General features: G+C 40.3%; 1 protein-coding gene across 2 annotated transcripts; it reads left to right on the top strand.

Moving 5' to 3' along the window:
* The first annotated feature begins 9,555 nt into the window (after positions 1 to 9,555).
* On the top strand, positions 9,556 to 20,063 carry prelp (proline/arginine-rich end leucine-rich repeat protein). 2 transcript variants are annotated; one of them, XM_080891674.1, is made up of 7 exons: positions 9,556 to 9,691; positions 15,997 to 16,432; positions 16,520 to 16,705; positions 16,803 to 16,960; positions 17,035 to 17,231; positions 18,734 to 18,809; positions 18,991 to 20,063. In XM_080891674.1, the coding sequence occupies exons 2-7, from the start codon at positions 16,001 to 16,003 to the stop codon at positions 19,079 to 19,081; spliced, it is 1,140 nt and encodes a 379-aa protein (XP_080747800.1). In that variant the 5' UTR covers positions 9,556 to 9,691; positions 15,997 to 16,000; the 3' UTR covers positions 19,082 to 20,063. The 2 variants fall into 2 exon arrangements, with proteins under 2 accessions (XP_080747800.1, XP_080747799.1); XM_080891673.1 differs by lacking the exon at positions 9,556 to 9,691 and adding an exon at positions 12,865 to 13,977.
* The last annotated feature ends 1,939 nt before the right edge of the window (positions 20,064 to 22,002 follow it).

Genomic DNA, 22,002 nt, shown 5'->3' with positions numbered 1-22,002 from the left:
TCAGCAGTTCTACAATCAGCAGAAAATATATTGATCTTTTTACCTCTTTTTGTTGTCACAAAAGTTGGGTTTAAACATGTAGGACTTGCTATGGCCATACCTGACCCATCTATCTAGCCCAATCTCCTCCCTGTGTAAACATGGTGGCTCTGTGATAAGATAACCTTAGATTCACCTTTGGAAATAAAGCATTATAATTATAATATGAATAATACAGTTCACTGTATTTACAGGTCTTAACTTGAAAGGCAGTCAGAGAGAGCACACCATCACTGAACCCAATAATCGACTGTTTTCTGACATATTCCTTCATACCGCAAAAATGGTGGGTGATATAAAGAGTTTTTAAGATGTGGTTCTGAGTCTGTGTATCAAAGCTGATTTTGATAGAGATCTTGGTGACGTATCACCTAACTTCATATCTGGCAGCTATGATTAGCTATGACGAATTTGCTAATGTGCTAATAATAAAGAGTGGAAAATCAGTGTATTGTTAAATATCTTTTTTATGCAATCACTGTGCGTGATTAGAGTGCCTAATGCACTGACAACAGGAATTAAAGGCTTCCTCTTTTGCCCACGCTCCACCTCTCCCTTAACTTCTTGCTTGTAACCTGACAAAATGGTATTGTACATACTGCAACCTCCTTGGCAGATGTAATAACATGGTTGCACTAATGACCTATGGAGAGCGACTGCGGTAATAATCTTTACTTTTTTTAGCTTATTTTTTCTGTAAATCACTCGCCCTCCCACACTTAAACCAGACCTCTAATGTATTCCTCATTTTCCGAACCATGAAGCATGATGATCATAAATAAGCCACGTATTTATTGGAAGAAACTGCAATTTAAGGGGAACCACATTTAAAATATGGTGCATATTTTGTTAGAGTGAGCCATTAATAGTGTCTCTAAACCAACACCTGCACCTTCTTAGATGCAGGTGTTGGTTTGTGAGATTGCCAGATACAGAAGAGCTCACTGTGGAGCCAGATGACACGAGTTAACGCCCTAAAGGCTGCTTGAAACACCACTGAGAGAAGAATCAGCGACTGAAGGTGCTGTTGTTGGTGCACTGACTGCAAGTCACTGACGTGGCAAATGTCCTTCACTGCAAAATAATGTGTAATTTTTGCCTTTTCTACTTCCAGACTCACAGATTTGCTCAAAAGATGACCTAAACAAAGTGGAAAGATTGCATAATGGATCTGGAAAAATACAAAAGCAGCTCTGTGTATTCATTTTTTTCGGTTTCATGTTTGAATAAGTATTAAATTTTGTAAAGAGACTGAAAGCTCATGTTTGTTTAGACTTTATTCATAGTCAGGAGTATTATCTTTACAGCAGAACAAAACTCTGGCTGGTGAAATCGTTAAGGCTCTCACCATTCCTCTCCTCTGAACTAAACTGTGCCTTGGAAACCACCAGTCAAAACAATCTGCTATGAAGTTCCCTGTGGTGTCATAACAGCAACATAAAGAACTGCAGAGCTCAGGACGCTTCACATATCACATCCCCCTGCCCACAAAACTGTCCCGTCAGGTGTTGGAAAAACTCGCCTCTTTGAATCTCCGATTTAATTCACTGCCGTCAATGATCTGTTTTACCATCGCAAATATTTCTGGATGGTTCCCAGCTGCTTCCTGATCTGTTCTCCTTCTTGATTTTGAGCTGCTAAGAAAAATATGTTAATGTAGGAACAGACTCCGAAGCCTTGGAGCAAGATTTCTCAAAGTGCTACAGAGTTTTATGACATTGTTTGTGTTGATTTTATAGTCATAGATTTTTCTGTATTAGTTCATTGTCACTGGCTCTAACCCATATTACACCACGTTCTCAGTGCCAAACAACAGAGAGACAGATGACAACTGAACACCGGAAATAGTTGAGAAATTAGCACCAAAAACGCACACTTCTCCCTCCCGTATTTGGCCGAGGAGAGTGAATATTGAACTTGAGTCATCGGACTCCACAGTCAAAAACTCAAATAAATGACAGCGTTGCATCAAGTGTGCAGGAAGTGTAATAACGGGGCTTTTTGCTAATGTGTGAACAATGTGGAAACTAATGTTATCTCTTATTGTTATTTGTTGTTGCGGTGAAACTGTGGGTAGAAATGGCAATGCATTAGCGCAGGATGTTGTCTTGCTTCTTCAGATAATATTTAAACACTTGCTGTGTTGTAGCTGACAGCTCAGACCACAGTTCATTGCACGCGATTGCTATTATGGTTAACTGAAACTAAACTAAAAATAAGATTAGATAGATAGATATGAAATACCATTTTAGCTAAATTTTGAAAATGCAAAACGCTTAAACTACTTAAACAAATCAATAAAAATGTCTCACTGATGAAGGTTTCATGGACGTCTCTTGCAAACAGAGTCATCTGCTTTTGAAAAAGTTCAGTGTTTTTATTGTAATACCTGTACTGAGTTTCAAAAATATTGCCTCTGGCATATGCCCTCCATACAATAATAAATAAAAAGACTAAAACTAATGCTGATAGTAATAAAAAAAATTAACTAAAACTAAACATTTTACAACAATAAAAATGAAAGTAAAAGAAGAAAATCCATTCTGGAATCTGAAACTAAACTGAATTAAAAAAAAAAAAAAGAAATAAAAATATAAACTAATTAGAAAGTACCTCTGTTGAAGTTATACTTTTTTTTGTCAAACTGATGAAAATGAGGTAAAAGCTCCTCCTGTGGCTGTGTCCACATCTACAAGAGAATGAGGAAAGAAGAGAAGCTATGGGTTATTTAAATGCCAGTTTAACATAGCTGACTAAGTTATAGTGCCATGCCACGGTGCATTTAGAAAGCAGCACATCAGTAAGGTTAAATACTCACTGGGCCATTAGTTCTGGCTTATGAATGACTTTCCAGTTCATCTGAAAGATCTTGGGGTAAGTTACAAATCCTGTCACATGTTCTTCTACTTGTTTCACAGCTCTTCCCTGTTTGTCTTGTCTTAACAGTGAGGGGATGCTTTGGAGAAGTGAATTAACCCCATATTTAATCGGAAAAAGCCAGAGATTGGTGGCAATGAATTAACCGGATTGTTGCCAAAATATCAGCATCTCTGTCTTTATTTATCTTCAAGGTAAAAGACTGGCTGACTTGTGTGTCCATAGCTGCGCTGCAGGTTGTGTGTGAAGTACTTGCAGGATAGTGAATTGGGTAATTGTGTCTCTGCCCACAATCCCCCCATAAAGCCACTTTTCCTTAAATCTGTATTAAACAGTTAAGGAAAAATTATGAATGTGCTCATGTGCCAGCCCCCTATAGTGACTAATAGAGTAATTATATATAAAGCTGATGGGAACCGCCCAGCTGTGTGAAGAGTCTGTTGCTAGGCACAGATGGTAGCTTGGAATCCAGTGCAGACTTGCATGGGTCTGGTGGTTTTGGCGAGATGACTGAGGAAGCCGTTAGTTACATTTACAGGCCTGTTTACAAGCAGGAGACCTCCAGCCCTCTCATTACACACAGACACGCACACATAAAACTGCACACAGATGCTGATTGTGCTGTCTTGTCCTTCCTTAAAGGGTCCCTCCTATTGCATGTAGCGCAGTAAGAATTTCTTCTGTTACTTATGGCAGCAATTACTTTTTACTGAGACACTTTCACAAATAGGAATGGCCATGAGCTTACAGTAATGAGCCTCAGCAAAATGGAGGGAAATGCATAATGTTCATAAAGTTTCTGTTAGTGAGCCTGGAAGCTTCAGCCAAAGAAATGAGTAATAGCACATTGCTCGAACAAATGCCAAATTTGCATTTTAGTCTCAGCGTATTTTATTTATTTATTTTGTTTTTAAGATGCTTCAGAAAAATGTGTGCTCTAATGGATTTATTGCATTTATACTGATCAGAGTCCTCAAAGTTGTCATATTACTGAAAGGTATTGTTTATAACTCGGGGTCCTGAGGTTTTCTCACAATCCCTACGCCTGTCTGAGACCCATGTTTGGGCAACTAGTAATGCAGTACAACTCAGATTAAACTTAGCAATTGTGGTTTTCCTGTTTATTTACCTAAATGATACTTTCATTATCGTCTTGACTAAACATTACGGGAGACAGTAGGTGGAATGGGGGTTGAGGTTGCTTTGTCTGAGTGGGTAAAGGTGTTAAATGTGAGGTTTAGGGTCCAGGTTGAATATGATATACGTGTGTTATGTGTGAGCAGAGTTTGAACTCTTATGGGAAGTGTATCAGACATTCCTCATTTAACCTACGCAGCCTCACATGTGAAACACGTGCAACGTACCCAACACAGTAAGGCCATGTGCAAACATGCAGATAGCTCTAGCACCGGTATCACGCTTACACTTCATAAACACTTTTTTAATCTAAATGAATCCATCTGTGATTCAAAATTGGTGTCAAATGCAGACGTTAAGCATGTTCATGCCAGCCCACAAGTTCAAGCAGAGCAAGCGTCCAAGCAATGACAGCTGTGTCAAGCTTTAGATTTCTTAGCATGTTGAGACAGTGTGCATAATGTTAGTCAGTGTGAAGGCTACCGATGCACAATGTCAGGATTGGCTTTCACAGTGTTGTTGCTTTAACGCACGCCAGCTAGAAAGACATAAGCGACACTAACAGCAGCTTGATTAGCTGTCATTTCAGCCTGCTTAGAAACGCTCATTAGTCAGAATATGAGAAACCTGCTTCCATCTATCTCTGTCTCATAAGACAGGCAATTCTTAGTAAGCCTCCACAGTTTACAATCTAAACTGCACGTGTAGGAATGAAAAGCTCTTACTAGAAAGTAGAGTTTTAGTGCTTTAGAGGAAATAAAGTGCTATTAAAATACGCAGTATATGATAGACACTGACATTTAATTATTCGCTAGGTACTTTGTTTCTGTCAAAAAGTGCTGCGATCAATTATGGAGCACTGAAAAAAATTCACATAAAACCAAAACTAAGTGAAAAAGCAGAGATAAGACTGAATAACATGCTTGAACCGCAGCTATGGAACAGTGCTGCTTGTTTTTATGAAAGCTGTCACTGGTTTAGCTGAGGAATTTAAACACCCTCAGCTGTGAATTACACCTGATCAGACCCATGCGTCACAGGGCTAGTACTGTATAGCCACCCTGGCATCACCCACTGGTTTTGTGGAGAATCATTTTGAAACCTCCAATTCAGCAGATCAACCACTACCATCTATACTGTTTGTGTGTGTGTGTGTGTGTGTGTGTGTGTGTGTGTGTGTGTGTGTGTGTGTGTGTGTGTGTGTGTGTGTGTGTGTGTGTGTGTGTGTGTGTGTGTGCTTAAACTGTACACGGTAAATGGAATTGTTCTTATATAGAGCTTTTCTACTCCACATGAGCACTCAAAGCCTCAGGTCCTGCATACCTCCTTCACACATTTATACATGCACTTTTTTCTATGCTCGATTACACGAGGACACTGCATGTTCACGCTGTAGCCACTTGTCAAGGCAGACGATAAACATTTTGTAGATATTAACAGAGTTAATAGATTAATCAAGACTTCTATATAACCCCGCTTCTCCTTCTACCACAGCCCAAGGGCAAATTTCTGGTATCGAAGTCTCCAAAGATACATCGTATTTTAGAGTAATGCTCAAATATTCAAAGAAGCGACACAAACAAAATATTTTAGTCACATTTAAAGGAAAATATCGCTAACACATGACTTACTGATTCAGAATGGGAGTGAATACTGTGAGTTGAAGTCTGACTATGTTTGATTGAGTGCAACGTGATCTTTGATTTGGAAATCTTAACTGCGCAGGAGGATCCTTTATTTAACGTCATACTTGTGAACCGCTTTTTCTATTAATGTATTATGTACTATGATTCATAGGATAACATAAACCAGATCTGACCTCAATTTTGGGAAATTACTGTGTGACAGCAGCCAAAACATGTCATTTCATGATTTCATATACATTTTGAGATCATGAAATGCTTCATCGGGTGCTTTTGGAACCCAGACTGATGGTGCTCAGAGTGTTTTATTTCACTTTTATCGTGACCATGCAGAATTTGTCCTAACTAGCAATAAAAGACTGAGTTTATCAATAATATAACACGATTTCTTTGTGTGCATTTAGGATCCAGCTGATGAACAGCTGCTGGGACTTTATCCTATAGGGTAGACTGCCACTGCATGCTTTACTGTTAAAGCCCTAAAGGAAGACACTTAGCACAGAGAGTTCAGCGTTTATGACCAAAATCCTTCTTTCATATTTCTATAAACATTACTTTGTTTCAATAACACTGTTTATTTATGAGTAATTAGAAAATAATTTGTGCAATCAGAAAATGATCTAAGAGACGCCAGATTTGTCTTAGCATGAATCCTTTAAAGTCGAACACAGAGACTTCTACAAAACCCCTGTTTTATTATAAACTCTTGCCATTTGCCAAAAAAAAGGCATAAAGCGACTGAGAGCTTTGAAAATAAGAGAGAGGGTGTGGCCTTCAGAGCTTAATATACAAACACGCTCTCCTAAGGGATTTCATATTATCTTGCTGTTGCAGCAAAAAGAAAGTTGTCTGTAAATGTTTGGGAGAATATTAGTATTCCTCTCACTGGACTTCCTCTGGGAACATTTCTGGCTAAAACTAATATGCAACTCCATTAAACCAAATAGTTCAATCATCCAAATCACTCTCTAGATGACAGAACAGACCGTTCTTGGAAAGTTCTCACATTATTACACACACCAAGTCATTTTGGGGCTGAGCCAGCTTCACTCTATCCATTTGCTAAGAAAACAGCTGCTGCAGCATGTGATACCTCTGGTAAGGAGTACTGCTTAAAGATTTCCTACTGTAAAGACAAGGGTCTGGCATTATACACGCCCCTCTTCTCGAACCAGCAGGTTGAATTCAGCTGTGAAAAACTGAGAGCCCTAACATCCATTCACCTCTGTGCAGGCTCTGGCTGTACTTGAACACTGCAAGGCCAAGCAGTTACATTCCACAGGCCATGTGACTCAGTTTCCACATGCAAAACAAAACCACACAGTTTGATCCTCAAAGGCTGCTTAAGCTCTGATACACACAAGAAGAAATGATGCAGATGTATGGTGTCTAAACATGTCAGTATTTAGATGGTGAGCATGCATCAGCACAGTTGTGAAATTGTGGCAAATACAAGAATCACCATTTCAGACACAAAAGGTGATAATGAATGACGTGCTTCACAACTGTACTGTAGGTGCCATGAAGCCACATGAGAGGTTTACTTAAGTCAAAGATAGCTTATTAAACATAAATCAAAATGCAAACATCAAAGTGGGGCGATGTCACTTGTCTCTCTCTCTCTCCCTCTGCCCACTTTTCTTTCCCATCACCCCCAACCGGATAGAGCAGATGACTGCCCCTCACCAAGTCTGACTCTCCCTGAGGTTTCTTCCTGTTAAAGGGGAGTTTTTCCTTACCACTGTCACCAAATTCTTGCTCATGAGTGGGTGGTGTTGCTGGTGGTGGGAGTGTTGTGCGATTGTTGGGGTTTTCTTTCTTTCTTTCTCTTTATTGTAGGATTTTTACCGTAAAACACAAATCACCTTATGACAACTGTTGTTGTGCATTGGTGCTATATAAATAAAACTGAATCAACTGAAGTGGTTTTCCTACTCATTCTGTTCAAGTCAAATCTTTATTGCAGTCACAGTTTAAATGGTGATCAGTTCACAGAATGCAGTCTCCTATTTCTGACCCCTCTTTTCTGCAATATTCTCTATCGATTTGGTGCTGTTTTTTTCATCAGTGCCTACAAAAAATAAAAATAAAAATGGATTGGATTGGATCACGTGGCTCTCTTGTTACTATCCAACCAGTCAGGTGAAAGTTAAAAAGCTAAAGAATTATTGACTCTGCCTTATACTTAAAACATAGATGTCTTAACATGCTGCTATTTCTCTTTGTTGTGTTTCTCTCATCTGTTGCACTATTGCAGGGTATGAGTACATTAGTCCTACAACATTAGGACTAGTTAACACCCAGATTTTTCCCTTTTTCACAGATGCCCACCTGTGTGTAGAGAACACTGCAGCCACAGACCAGTTTTGTCACATTTAGTGTGGGTCTAGGGCCAAACAGCAGCAAGAGAAATTTGTGGCGGGCTACCTCATTCAGAAAAACCCTTTAATTTAATTTAGAATTTGTTCAATTTAAACTCTGCAACAAACTGGCGATCTGTCCCGAGTGTACCCCGCCTTTCACACTAAGAATGCTAGGATAGGCTCCAACCCAACCCCCACGCCAGCAACCATGAATTGGTTAAGAGAGAGAAAATGGATGGGTGGATGTTCAGTGTAAACTTCTTGGTTATTGTGTTATTTCCATGATATATGAAACATTAAACAAATGTTGGACTGGTGCTGCTAATGAGCAGCTGTTTCCAATAATGTCATCCTCGAACGCTGCAAAAAAAGAGAGAGAAAAACTCTTACACAGAAATTAAGTCGCTGACGCTGATTAGAGCTGAGTCACTAAACAACTCTCACATGTAAATGGTAGCAGAGCAGATTGGGGGGGGGGGGGGGGGGGGGGGGGTGACGTATTTGTTACACACACCCGTTTTGCGACCTGTTTGTTAAAGTATACTCTCCTTCCTTAGCTGGAAACAGTCTGGTCCAGATGTTTGACCCGACTGTATCATAATCACTGACTGAGTGGGAGACAGGAGCGCGGCGGGAAAAGGAAGCATGTGTGTACATGTGTCTTAAAGACATATCCCCACATATGTTCACCTCATTATCATTCAGCTGCAGCTCACTCTGCAGGAATGCAGGGTAGCAAACACATGTCCACCTCCAAACCCCTGGTGACATATTAGCTAAACACACACACATGCACACACACACACACACACACACACACACAGACCCTACTTCATGCCACCAGCCCCACTTCCTGAGAGCCCCATCACATCACCCTCTACTCCACATTTGGACTTCGAAAATCAGACTGCTTTCGTGTACTTACACTAGAGGGAAGGGGGGGAAGAAAAAAGAAAGAGCGTGCCTGGATATTTAACTGACACAGAAGAGATGCCATGGAGTCAGCGGAGAGATGCTTCTAATGAAAAGCACATGACTGGATCTGAGTGCAGTCATCTAAACAATGGCGGGGTGGGTGGGAGACAAAGAGGAGATGCAGTTACAGCTGGGCTTTCCCTCACAGAGGTCCAGTGTTTGTTTCTCAAAGACTACAGATACAGAAACTAAGGCTTGTTGCAAACACGCAAATATGGCATGCAAACACATCATGGTGCCCTGGTGTTTATGTATTTAGTTGTTTAATTTTTCAGACCTACACACTCATCATATAGTTGACAAAAACAAAATAATAACAAACTGTACAACGGTTCAGACACATAAAAGAGCCGGTGGTCTACCAGAAGGAATTAAGATTAAACCTCTGTGGCTCTGAGCCAAGCTAAGGGGGTGAAAAAAAGAACCACTGTGACCTTCAGAGGGAAAGAAGCCAGGGAACAAACCCAACAGGCAGGCTTGTCCACCAAAGGAGAGCGAGAGGGGGAGAGAGAGGGAAGGGAGGGCTAGGGACCAGAGGAACAGAGGAAGAGCAAGAGGGAGTGAGGGAGCGAGGGATAGGAGAAGAGTGAGAGAGGCAGAGAGAAGAAAAGACACAAAACTTGTGACTTGACAAAAGAGGGCAGGTACCAGAGGCAGGTAAGACCCTTTATTTGTTGTTTCCACTGAAGGGACCTGATGAGTAAAGGTAAGAATGCAGACAGAGTTCTGTGCATGTGTGTGTGTGAGTGTGAAACAGAGAAGCCAGGAGAGGCAGTGAGGGAAGTGTTTGTGGACAGAAGGGGAATCCTGGCACGGGCACAGCTGGGCCATGCTGCCGAGTTTCTATAGAAACAGTTTGCCATACAAAGTGGTACTCTGTCCTCCAGGGAGCTGCCACACGCTGTGACTCTGCTGCTTTTCTGTGCTGCTGCACGCTCACCTTGATTTCATCTTTTTCCATTAGTGAGTGGAGAGAGCTGCAACTGCAGTGCAAGTGAAAATATGCAGACTAGAAGAGCTTTAGCTGCTGTTTTTTTTACAAAAGAAATGCCATATTGCTCACTTTTGGCAATCAGATGGATCCCCGGGGGTTTTAAAGGCGGTGCACAAATACATTTTTGGCTTCTTCTGTGGTGAATTCAGATGGATGCAGTTCCTACATGGGTGTAAACTAACAGTTTAAGAAGCTGAAATGGAACGTTCTGGAAATGGTTTAAAAACAAGCATGCACTGAAAAAAATGTGCAATCACATGATGTGCTGACATAAGAAGGTTTGTGAAGTGTGTGAAGAGTTTGAAAAGAAAAACAGCAGCTACTTTGGAGCTGGCTGATGGCGATGTGTACAAAGACGCGGGGATGAAAGTTTCCAGATTTCTGATGTTCGTTCTTCTGCTCTCAGCTATGTTGACATTATATCTACTGTCGTTTGGCTTCTTAATAAATTTCTCATGTTTTATTAGAGCATCAAAGAGCACACTTAGTTGGAGTTTTCGTATTTCTAAATGTATGGAAAACATCTGTACATGTATATATATAATATACACTAGATGTTAGAGAAAATCTTGGCATAACCTTTGTGATTATTGTGCTTAGTCACAGTTACAGGACTCAGATGAGTGAAGTCGACTGGGGATGATGTAACTTTTCATCATGACTTTTTTTAAAAAGTGGTTTTATGAAACACTAGTTTTTTTCTTTCTTTCTTTTTTTGGTAAAGGAACGACGGGCTGTTCTGCCAAAAAAAAAAGGTTGGAAAGAGCTCATCATCAGTGATGAAAAGGGCGTTATGAAACTGAAAATTTTTGAGATATAACCTAAAACTCACACTAATTCCTAAGACTTTCTACTTTTCCTTTAACCAAATAATTCTAAACTTTAAATATATATATAAAGCAAACTGTTTAATAGCTGCACATGAAAAATATCAGCAGTAACGTAAGATTGTGTTATTTTTTAGTAATGTTTAACTTTTATCTCACCAGTACTTGGATATATGTTTTTAACCTTGCAAACAGCTGTTGAGAACGTAATACCACCACTTAGTAGGTCCACATGGTTTTCATCAAGTCCAGTAAGACAAAAGTCTCTGATGTTTAAAATATGCAGATCCAGTTCAAAGTCACAGTAGATTTTGTTTGTTTTAAAGCTTTGCAACAGAGTGTTTGTGTCATGTACTAGCAGTGATCTCTGTCCTACCATCCTAAGTATAGTTCTCATGCTGATAACGATCAGATTAACTCATTGAGGTCATAAATAACAAACTGGTGAATCAGCCATTGTGGATATTGAGTCTTTAATTGTTTGCCAAACTTCTGGTCATAACAGCAGAACGACAGGAAGGAAATCTGGCTCTGGATTTAAACGAGGGGTTGCAAGGCTCTGAGAGGGAAAATGAAGGGCAGTGCCAGGGAATGCTGTCAGAGAAATGTTCAGATTTGTTATTTCAAGCATTTTAGATATGAGGCTCATTCCTGCGCCATGATTTATATCAAACTGATCAAAGGCAAAGAGAAAGAGCACTGGAAACAAATGGTGCCTCTGTGATGAGAGTTTGTTTTTCTAAATCTTTGTGATACTTTGTGATACTGCACACGGCCATTAACAACCAGAAGAGTCTGTTCAGTGACAGGTTGCTTCTCCCCAAGACAAGAACTAACAGACTTAAAAACTCCTTTGTCCCACACGCCATCAGACTGTTTAACTCCTCTCTGGGGGGGAGAGGGAGGAGAAACAGGGGGACAAAGGAGGGGGGAACAACTAAGCTGTAGTGCCTCTTCACCTCACTGTGCAATACCTTTGTGCAATACTTTTGTAAATAGTAAATGGTGCAAATAGACCTCAATACTTGAAATGTGCAATTCACTTGTATTTTTATTTTTATTCCTATTTATTCTATTTATCCCCTTCGTATATTTTATTTATATTTGTCTCTGTATTTATGTGTGTGTGTGTGTGTGTGTGTGTGTGTGTGTGTGTGTGTGTGTGTGTGTGTGTGTGTGTGTGTGTGTGTGTGTGTGTGTGTGTGTGTGTGTATAACATTCTGTAACTGTAACTTCTGTCGGTGCTGTGCTTTTGGAAACCCAATTTCCCAGAGGAACCCACCCGAGGGATTAATAAAGTTCTATCTTATCTTATCTTATCTTACTTATTTGCAGGCCTTTGCTCATGATATAGAGGATAACGATTTAGCCATAGTTACCATGGCCTGAAAAAGATCGTTTCACTTTGAAACGTGAATTAGATTCACTGAAGGGTAAATACCTGGAATGATAAGCCAAACAACAGCGTGTATGTGTGTGTTTCAGTCTCAGTGTGACGTAATTTCATTGTCCACATACAGAAAAAGTATCCCTCTCCCTCCTGATTTATTAATGTTTTTGCATATTTGTCACATTTTCATGTTTCAGATCATCAAACAGATTTTAATACCAAAATACAGTTTTTAAATGATGGCTTCTCTCAATAAGAGAAAAAGTTATCCACACCTACCTGGCCCTCTGCGAAAAAGTAATTGCCCCCCAAATTTTAATAACTGGCTGTGCCTCCCTTGGCAGCAAGAACTGCAATCAAACATAACTGATGGCAGGGATGGGAACTGAGAAGAATTAACTGATTCCATTATTAGTATTACTTATCGATTCTCACTGGGATCTCACTGGCTTTGTTTTGAGAGTCACCACCATCTCTAACCATCATGTCAATATTACATTCATGCAAATGAATTGCTTTGTGCTTTGTCAAATGTTTGTGCATGTTGTGGAGTTATTTCTCCCCCTTGTTGTGTTCAGTGGTGGGTCATTACTCAAAAAAGTAAATATTACAAATATTACAAATATTACACAGAACACTTTCATTAAAGGTGATGCAGTACATTACTTAGTTACTTACTCGTTACTTTTTCTTTTTTTTTTCATAAAATGAGCTGAAAAGCTTTGCCTCATAATTAACATTTAACAAGATACACCTTCAGGCTACAGTCCTACACACCAATGCAAATCTTGATCCTAATGAGGACAGACATATGAACACAAACACAATGCTGACAACACAACACAAGCAAAAAGAGACTTTAAAGTGATTGCCACAGTGATTCTACTGTAGAAACATGAACAGGTAAAAACTGCTCATCATTTTTTTTTACCTGTTGAAGTTAAGGGTCTGACTCCTGGGCTTGGGCACATACTCATAACATCTCTCTGTGTTTTTGGCTAGCTTAGTATTAGCATGCTGTCTGTACAGGTGCTTGCAAAAACCTGAAGCTGTGTTAGCAGCATAATGCAGCTGTTTCTGTCTACTGTAACATCGTGCTCTCGTCCTATTATGCAATGAATTGAAAGTAAAGTCCATATCCACGCTGCAGACTGTGCCACTGTTTTCCTCCTCCTGCATGTGAACTTAGATCAGCTGATAATCAGCTGATTGTTGTTTGAGTGCTACAACTGATAACAGTGATCCACAGGCAAGCAAACCAACAATTCCAAGAAACTGAACTACTGGGAACTAGTTCTCTGCAAGAACTGGTTCTCGATTCCCTTCCCTAACTGACAATGATGCTCTTACGTTGCTGTGGAGTAATTTTAGCACACTCTTCTTTTCAGAATTGTTCCAGACACATTCAAGGGTCTAAATCTTCATTTTTTTTGTACTTTTCTGAGCCATTCAGAGGTGGCTCTTGTGGTGTGTTTTGGACTATTGTGCTGCTTAATAACCCGAGTGAGGTTAAGCTTCAGGGCACAAACGGATAGCTGGACCTTCTTCGGGACTTTCTGGTAGAGAGCAGGAATCATGGTTCCATCAATTACGGCAAGTCGTCCAGCAGCAAAGCAGTCCCAGACTATCACACCACCATATTTGACTGGTGGTATGATGTACTTTTGGCTATGTTAGTTTTACACCAGATGCAACGAGTCCTGTTAGTCCACAGAATATTTTCCCAGGCCAGGTAGGTTTGGCTATTTTTTGTTTTCCCTTAATAGATGCAATCATCATTTAAAAACTGCATTTTGCATTTACTCTGGTTATTTGAGTCTAATGTTGAAATGTGTTTTATAATCTGAAACATGCAAGTGTGACAAATGGGGCGTGGGGGTAAATACTTTTTCATAGCACTGTAGCTAAACCGATTTGCTCACAGTTGTTATATATTCTTAAACCCCGTCAGTTACAGAACATGTAAAAATCACCTCCCCTGTCCTCTCATTGTGAAATGCAAGCTCATAGGTGTGCCTAAGATGACTCCTTGTATGATCAATGTGATGAACTATACAAAATGGAAATTCCTTTTTCAAAGCAACTTTGGAAAATTCCTCATGCACACACAAAACAAATCCTCCTGGTGTGAAATTTTAAACACACACTGATTATAAAATGCTGTAAATACATATTGAGTTCATGAGAGCTTCATTCCAGTGCGCCTCCCTTTTGTTGACATATTTTAACCTTGCAGGCTTGCTTTCTCTACACACCTCCCCCCTCTCGACCCATGCTTACAATAGTGCCTTTATCCTTTCATAAGCGCTCATTTCCTGTATTAGTATCTGCCCTACATTCTCTTGAATTTAATCAAATTAAGGATGTATGGCTCCTCCTCAGATGATCCCACCTCTTCAAACACAGATTACGTTACCGAGCTACACATGTCCATCTTACATTAGTTTAAACTGCAATAGAAGTGTGGAAGCAATACTTAAGGTAGGCTGGGGACAATCTTGGTATATAAAATTAAACCTCAATGTTTTTATAGAGTCAGGTGAGCATTGCTTCATGTAGGCCTTGGTAATGCTGTTTCACTCAGTTCAACCCTGAAAACTACCTCTTAAAATGGGTCGAACAGTAACCAGCTTTAAAGTGGAATCTTTCCAAAGGGAAATACAAACTAACGGATATTTTTAGTAAAATCAGAGATAAGATGAATGCCCTGGATTGCACGTAGCCTTGTAGGAAAAAAGGAGGGTTTGTACACAGCTGAGTCATTACACCCACATGGAGAAAGAAGCACCAAAAGGACATATTCTAAGGAGCTTGGAAAGAAAAGCATCTGAACTTCTTTAAGTTGCTTGAAGACGTTTCACCTCTCATCCAAGAAGCTTCTTCAGTTCTAAGGTCAAATGGTGGGGAGTCCCAGATTTAAACCTAGTGGGAGTTTCCCCCCAAAGAGGGACAAAAGGGCCCCCTGATAATCCTCTACCTAATCACATGAGCCAAGGTGTGAAAATGGGTGTGGGTCACAATCAGCCAGGGTTTCGGGTGAGCTCATTGTGAAACCTGGCCCCACCCTATCATGCGATTTCCTGAGGTCAGATGGCCCAGGATGGGCGTTAAGACGTCTGGGGAGGGAACTCAAAACTGGATTATAGATGGCAGACAGTTGGTGTCGCAAACCACCGCCTCTGTTCAAAGATGGTCGCTCACAGTGGACATCCATGGCTTCTTTCACTCCTCTTTCAAACCATCTGTCCTCTCTGTCCAAGATGTTAACATTGGCATCCTCGAAAGACTGTGTATGCTTGGAGAAAGCATGACATCCCAGCTCACAATGAGCTCACCTGAAACCCTGGCTGATTGTGACCCACACCCGTTTTCACACCTTGGCTCATGTGATTAGGTAGAGGATCATCAGGGGGCCCTTTTGTCCCGCTTTGGGGGGATACTCCCACTGGGTTTAAATCTGGGACTCTCCGCCATTTGACCTTAGAACTGAAGAAGCTTCTCGGATGAGAGGTGAAACGTCTTCAAGCAACTTAAAGAAGTCCAGACACTTTTCTTTCCAAGCTCCTTAGACTACAATGACCTGGATGACTGAGAACCTTCACAGACACAAAAGGACATATTGTACTGAATTAAACTATTTAGTTTTTCTTTTTGTTTTTTTGAAGCATCTTTCTTCCTTAACTTAATGCCTTTCACTTTGATTACTGCAGAGTCAGTAGAAATCACTACTTACACTTTATGCTTTTCCTAGGACAATGAAGGCTGGTGCAAGACTCCTGTCTGCACTGACTCTGCTCCTCCTACTGGGGGCAGTGTTCACACAGAGGCCTCGGCCAAAGAAGCCCACCAGGCGCCCAGCTACCCCCAGAAAGCCTCCTGCTCGTCTCCCAACTGTACCACCCCAGCCTGAGCCCAAGGAACCAACAGATTTCCCCCCACCCATCCTGGGCCCACCTTCCATCTTTCCTGACTGCCCCCGGGAGTGTTTTTGCGCCCCAAGCTACCCGAATGCGCTCAACTGCGAGAACCGGAACATTCGTGTAATCCCAGCAATCCCATCCAGGACTCACTACCTGTATCTCCAGAACAATTACATCTCTGAGATAACCTCGGAGCCCTTCCTCAACGCCTCTGAGGTCCGCTGGATCAATCTAGCAAACAACCGTATTCATCAGATAGATAAGCAGGTCAGGGAGTTCACCTCTATAAATGCTCAGGATTTAAAGAAATAGAATCACTTTACTACGGTTGCTTTGCATCTATCTCTCACGCAGGTGTTTGAAAAGCTTCCAGCACTTCTGTATCTCTACGCCCAACGAAACCAGCTTAATGAAGTCCCTTCAGGCCTCCCAGAAACTCTGGAACAGCTCCGCCTTAGTAGGAATCGTATTTCCAAGATCCCACCTGGGGCCTTCAACAACATGGGGAGCCTGACTATGCTCGATCTGTATCACAACCAGGTGAACCTCACTGTTACAACACTGTGCTATCTAGACATGTATGGAGAACTAAATCTCTAGCGTTTGTGGAGCAAATATGTGATGTCTTTTCTGTCAGCTGAGTGACAGTGGCCTGGGTAAGAACAGCTTTAAGGGCCTTACGAACCTGGTGCAGCTCAACCTGGCTCATAACACGCTGAAGAAGATGCCTACTAGTATACCAACCAGCCTCGTGCAGCTTTTCTTGGATAGGAACCGTATCGATGACATCCCAAAGCAAGTATACGGTGCACGCATTGTCCCAAAGTTGATTATTCCCACTAAGAATCTTTATTATTGTCTTTTTTCAGAAACTACTTTGACAACCATGCTCACCTGGCTTTTGTGAGGCTGAACTACAACCAGCTGAGTGATAAAGGAGTTCCCAAGAATGTGTTCAATGTCTCCAGCCTGCTAGACTTGCAACTGTCCCACAACCAGCTCGCTTCGATTCCTTTGTTCAACGGTCACCTGGAGCACCTGCATCTCGACCACAACAGCATTGAGAGTAAGTAACCAGCAGCCACGTCTGTCCCAGTGAGTGGTCATCACTGTGCTAAAGCAAGGCCTCCACATCAGGGAGCATAACCACAGTTTGTCTCAACTTGGGCTGAATGTCAGGGCTCTTCATGTAACTTCCAGCAACTTGCAGCTGTGTCAGGTCACCTTAGCTTCTCAGTTCAATGTGGTCTTAGTGTTGTCCATGTCTCCCTGTTTCTGTTTGGATCTGGTGGTGTAGCAACTAAACAAATAATATGTCGTAGATTCAACCCCCCCTTTTTAACCTATGCATTAACCGCTGTAAATTATCTTGGTTAATTATACCCAATTGTCTTGTGTCCTATGCCGACTTTAATGAAGACAGATCAGTGTAGTCTGTTGACACTACAGCTGTAATTTGATCAGCGTGCAACACAAACCGAAAGTATTTTTTCAGGGTATTCTGTTATACCTGTTTCTGCGTCATGACTACAAAACTACTTTGGCTTCAGGCCATTTTTTTTTCAACTTCCACTGAAGTTAATTATCATGACGAGATGTGTCCTCCTGTTCAATTGTATTTGGAATTATTTTAAAAAACATGTTTCTTAGTTATTTTGATGCAATAATTTAAGGGCTTACACAATGCAATCTTCTTCCAGACCGTTAATTCAATTCAATTTTATTTATATAGTGCCAAATCACAACAAAAGTCGCCTCAAGGCGCTTCATAGATACAGAGAAAAACCCAACAATCATATGACCCCCCTATGAGCAAGCACTTTGGCGACAGTGGGAAGGAAAAACACCCTTTAACATGAAGAAACCTCCGGCAGAACCAGGCTCAGGGAGGGGCGGCCATCTGCTGCGACCGGTTGGGGTGAGAGAAGGATGCTGCTGGGTTTTGTTTTGTTTTGTGGGTTATAACTACATATAACTACACAGTTAGAAATGCATTAATATTAGTGGACTCTGTAACACAACAGCACATTTTCAACTTGAAACGCTTATATGTCTGAGTATGTGTCACATTACAGAGAAAAATCAGATGTGATGCGATTTAAAATACTTACCTACTTGTGTTTTGCAATAAAGTATAATCAATTTTACAGTTGAGCTCTGTTTAAAGGTGTGTTTGTTTTTTTCTCAAATATACCCACTTCAGTATCATTTAAACACACTCATATTTCTGTCTTTTTTGTATCCTTTTTTTTATATTCCTAAAAACATTTCTCATGCTATTTTCTAAGTTAAAACATCATAAAAAATAAAGATTTCTTCTGAAAATGTATGCTAAGCATTGCATGTTTAAATAAAAAAATTCACATTATGCATAATATTTAAGATAATTATCTTCTCAGACTATTATCAGGCTATACCCTGCTCTTCCTGTATGTAAATTGCTATAATGAAATAAATTATACAATAAAAAAACAAAACTGTCAAATCTAAAATAGCATATTTTCTTATTTATATGCACATGTGAGCACTTGAAGACTAGATCTTCATGACTGTGTATTTTCCTGACAGACATCAATGGCACCCAGATCTGCCCATACAGCGTGCAAGCTGACCCGAGTGATATGAGCCAGGTTCCCAAGCTAAGGTATTTCACATTATGTCATAATGCGTGTCTCAGCACTAACCTAAATAATGAACTTGTCTGAGCTGTGTGACCTGTGTGTTAACAGGAAGTAAACAAGAACAAAAGAATTTTGTCTGGAAATGCCAAGTTCAAAGAGTTAAAATCCCAATGACATATTAGATACCTGCTCTGTTGTTTTCAGGTATCTCCGTTTGGATGGAAATCACCTGAACCCTCCCATCCCTCTGGATGTCATCATGTGCTTCAGGCTCCTTCACTCTATTGTCATTTAGGAAAACCATGCCTAAAGGCATGGGGGCTTGCACATGCAGTACTGTGCAAAAGTCTTGAGCTACGCAGCATTTCTTTATATTTTGCTAGGAAAGTGTGAAAAATGTGCTTTCTTCTCATTTCTTTAAGTGGTCTCCAGAAATTGTTGTCCGGGCTTCTTAAAAGACATTCAAAGCTCTTCCTTGAATGTTGGCTGCCTTTTGTTCTCTTCCCTATCAAGAGGATCCCACACTGCTTCAGCAATTTTGAGGTCTGGGATCTGGAGAGGCCAATCCAAGACTGACAGTGTTTAATTGGGTGTTTTTCTGTCCTGGTATCTTTTACTGCTCTGGCAGTGTGTTTGGGATCGTTGTCATACTGAAAGTTGAAGCTTCTTCTAATCAGATACTTTGCAGAAGGTACCACGTGGTGGATCAAAATCTGACCGTACATTTCTGTAGTATTGATGTCAATTGATTTGACAAGATCCCCAACACCACTCGCTGAAATGTAGCCACAAGCCATGACAGGGCCTCGGCCATGTTTGGCTGCAGTCACAAACTGTGTTACATCTTTCTTATTGACTATAATTTGAACTAAAAAATTCAAATTTTTGTTTCAAAGAAGACCCGTTGGGACTGATATTTGGTCCAGTTCTTGTGTAATTTGACATACCTTAACATTTTCTCCATTTTACTTCTTAACAGCCACTCTTCCATTTCTTATGAGGCTTCAGTGAACAGTAAACGAACTGAAGGGTCAGATGCATCTCTCAGGTCATGTTTCAGATCTTTGCTGGATTATTTGACCTATTTCTTCTGAATATAACTTTCAGAAAAACTTTTAAAAGATTTTAAGATCTTGGAGAATTGTTGCTCACTGCTATAAAGAATTAAAAGAAAGTCTGGCTCCAAAACAACAAGAAATGAGGGGTGGCTCAAGACTTTTGCACAGTACTACTGACACACACACACACACACACACACACACACACACACACACACATCCATGAAAACATAGACTCACTTTGTACTAGGTGCATTTCATTGCAAAGTATGGTGTTTATCAGCAGTAGACGCTGTGGAACTGTAATACTGAGAGAGGGACTGCAAATAACTGCAAAACTTGGATGGTTCAAACTTTTTTAATTGTGATGACAAATTTAACTATTGCCATTTTTTGGACAGTCCCAACATTAAACTACAAATCAGCATAAACTGTGGCTATGCTGACATTTAGAGTTAGGTTTCTGCAGTAGTTGCAGTTTATCAGTGTTTTTTGTTTACAAAACTTCATGTAAAGAAAAAAGTGAAAAATATAGCTTGAGCAAAGCCTGAAAACACAGGGACATTTACAGACATGCTACAGACATAAACGGTAGTTAAGTTCACAAGAATAGGTCAACAGAGTGGGGCAGCCGTCAGAGGCAATGAATAAATATGCAGTGTAAGTTAAAAGAGATAACCAGCTTTAAATAACTAGCTCCATGTAGTTAAAACAGTTTCAAATGTGCCTGTGATTTTCAAGATACTCTTTGTAAAAATGTCATTTTATTCTTGTTATCCCTAATCTTTTGTATAATATTCTTCTGTATAAAGAAGCTTTGTACAAACAATGGAAAATAAAAGTTCTCCTTGATCATCTGAAAATGCTTGATGTTTGAAATAAAAAATGTAGTTTTCTTCCTCATTTCTCTTTTCTAATATGCCTCACTGCTCTCTCTGCTTAGTCGACACCAACCCGACCTGTTTCACAATAATATGAGCCTTTGGATAAAAGCAACATGTTAGTAACTGACCAGGTATAAAAGGAACATTCCAAAGAAGCTAGAGGTAAGGGCGTTGCCTGTCTGTGAAAGTGTGCAAGAACCGTAAAAGACGGATGTAGCACCATAACGTCAAGGTCGGCATTTTGGCTGACGCCATGTTGGTTGTTTGGAGACTGAAGTTAACATATTTGAAATATAGGTGAAGCTTGGTTTGGCAAATTAGTGCTAAGTAAAAAACTAATAATTGACTCACCAAAACTGAAGCACAAAATTCTGTGTTGGTCTGCACCACAGAGGAATACAAGTTACTCATTTAAGACCATTAAAGGCTCCAGAAGCACCAACATGGGAGAGGTCTATACCAGTGACTTGAATTAGCAGAGGTGAGGTCTAGTAGATGCTAAAGGGCCACAGCTACTTGTGCTGGGACACCTGTCAATGAACCCACCCAAAGTCTTGACTCAATAATCCAGGTGGATATTTATATACATTTCTTTTTCCACCAGGTCTTAAAAATGCCTTTTTTTAATGCTTTAAAGTTTGGCTTTTTATCATCACGACTTCCTCTCGCAGCTAACTTCAAGTGGCAGGAACCAAAGGTTTGTGCACTTCCTCGCTGGCTTCATTTTAAACTCATATATACATGGCTATTTGAGAATAACAATTTCTAAATGTAAAATTTCAGATAATCTGAAGATTTGTTTCTCAGGGTGACATAATAAAAAGAGACAAGAACCTAGTTGTGTAAATCACTGAATGGCCTCACCGTTACTGAACACAGTTTGACGCTTGAGTCACAAATACAAGTTAAAGCTGCAACATTCAAAGAAAAAGATCCAGAAATGGTGCCACGTCCTGTGAGCCTGAGCTCATCGAAAAGACAGCATTTATGATGTAGTACATTAGTACACAAGCTCACGTTAATGCTGAACAGTATACACAGGTACTGAAGTAACATATGCTAGCATCCAGAAAACATTTTTTCATGAGAGGCCCTTGTTTATTTAGCAAGGCAGCAGTTAACCACATGCTAAACGAGTTAGGACAACATGACTTTTGAAAAAAAGAAGTTTGCGTGCTGAACTAGCCTGAAGGGCCTGGCTCTGGAAACATTTGGTAAAATGAAAAATATGACAACCAAACTTTTCAGAAAGAAATGAAACATCATCACAATAG

The sequence above is a fragment of the Rhamphochromis sp. 'chilingali' genome (assembly GCF_963969265.1).
Source record: "Rhamphochromis sp. 'chilingali' genome assembly, chromosome: 9".
In the NCBI taxonomy this organism is placed as follows: Eukaryota; Metazoa; Chordata; class Actinopteri; order Cichliformes; family Cichlidae; genus Rhamphochromis; species Rhamphochromis sp. 'chilingali'.
Note: the sequence above shows the minus strand (reverse complement) of the source record. Positions and strands in the feature narration are given on the sequence as shown.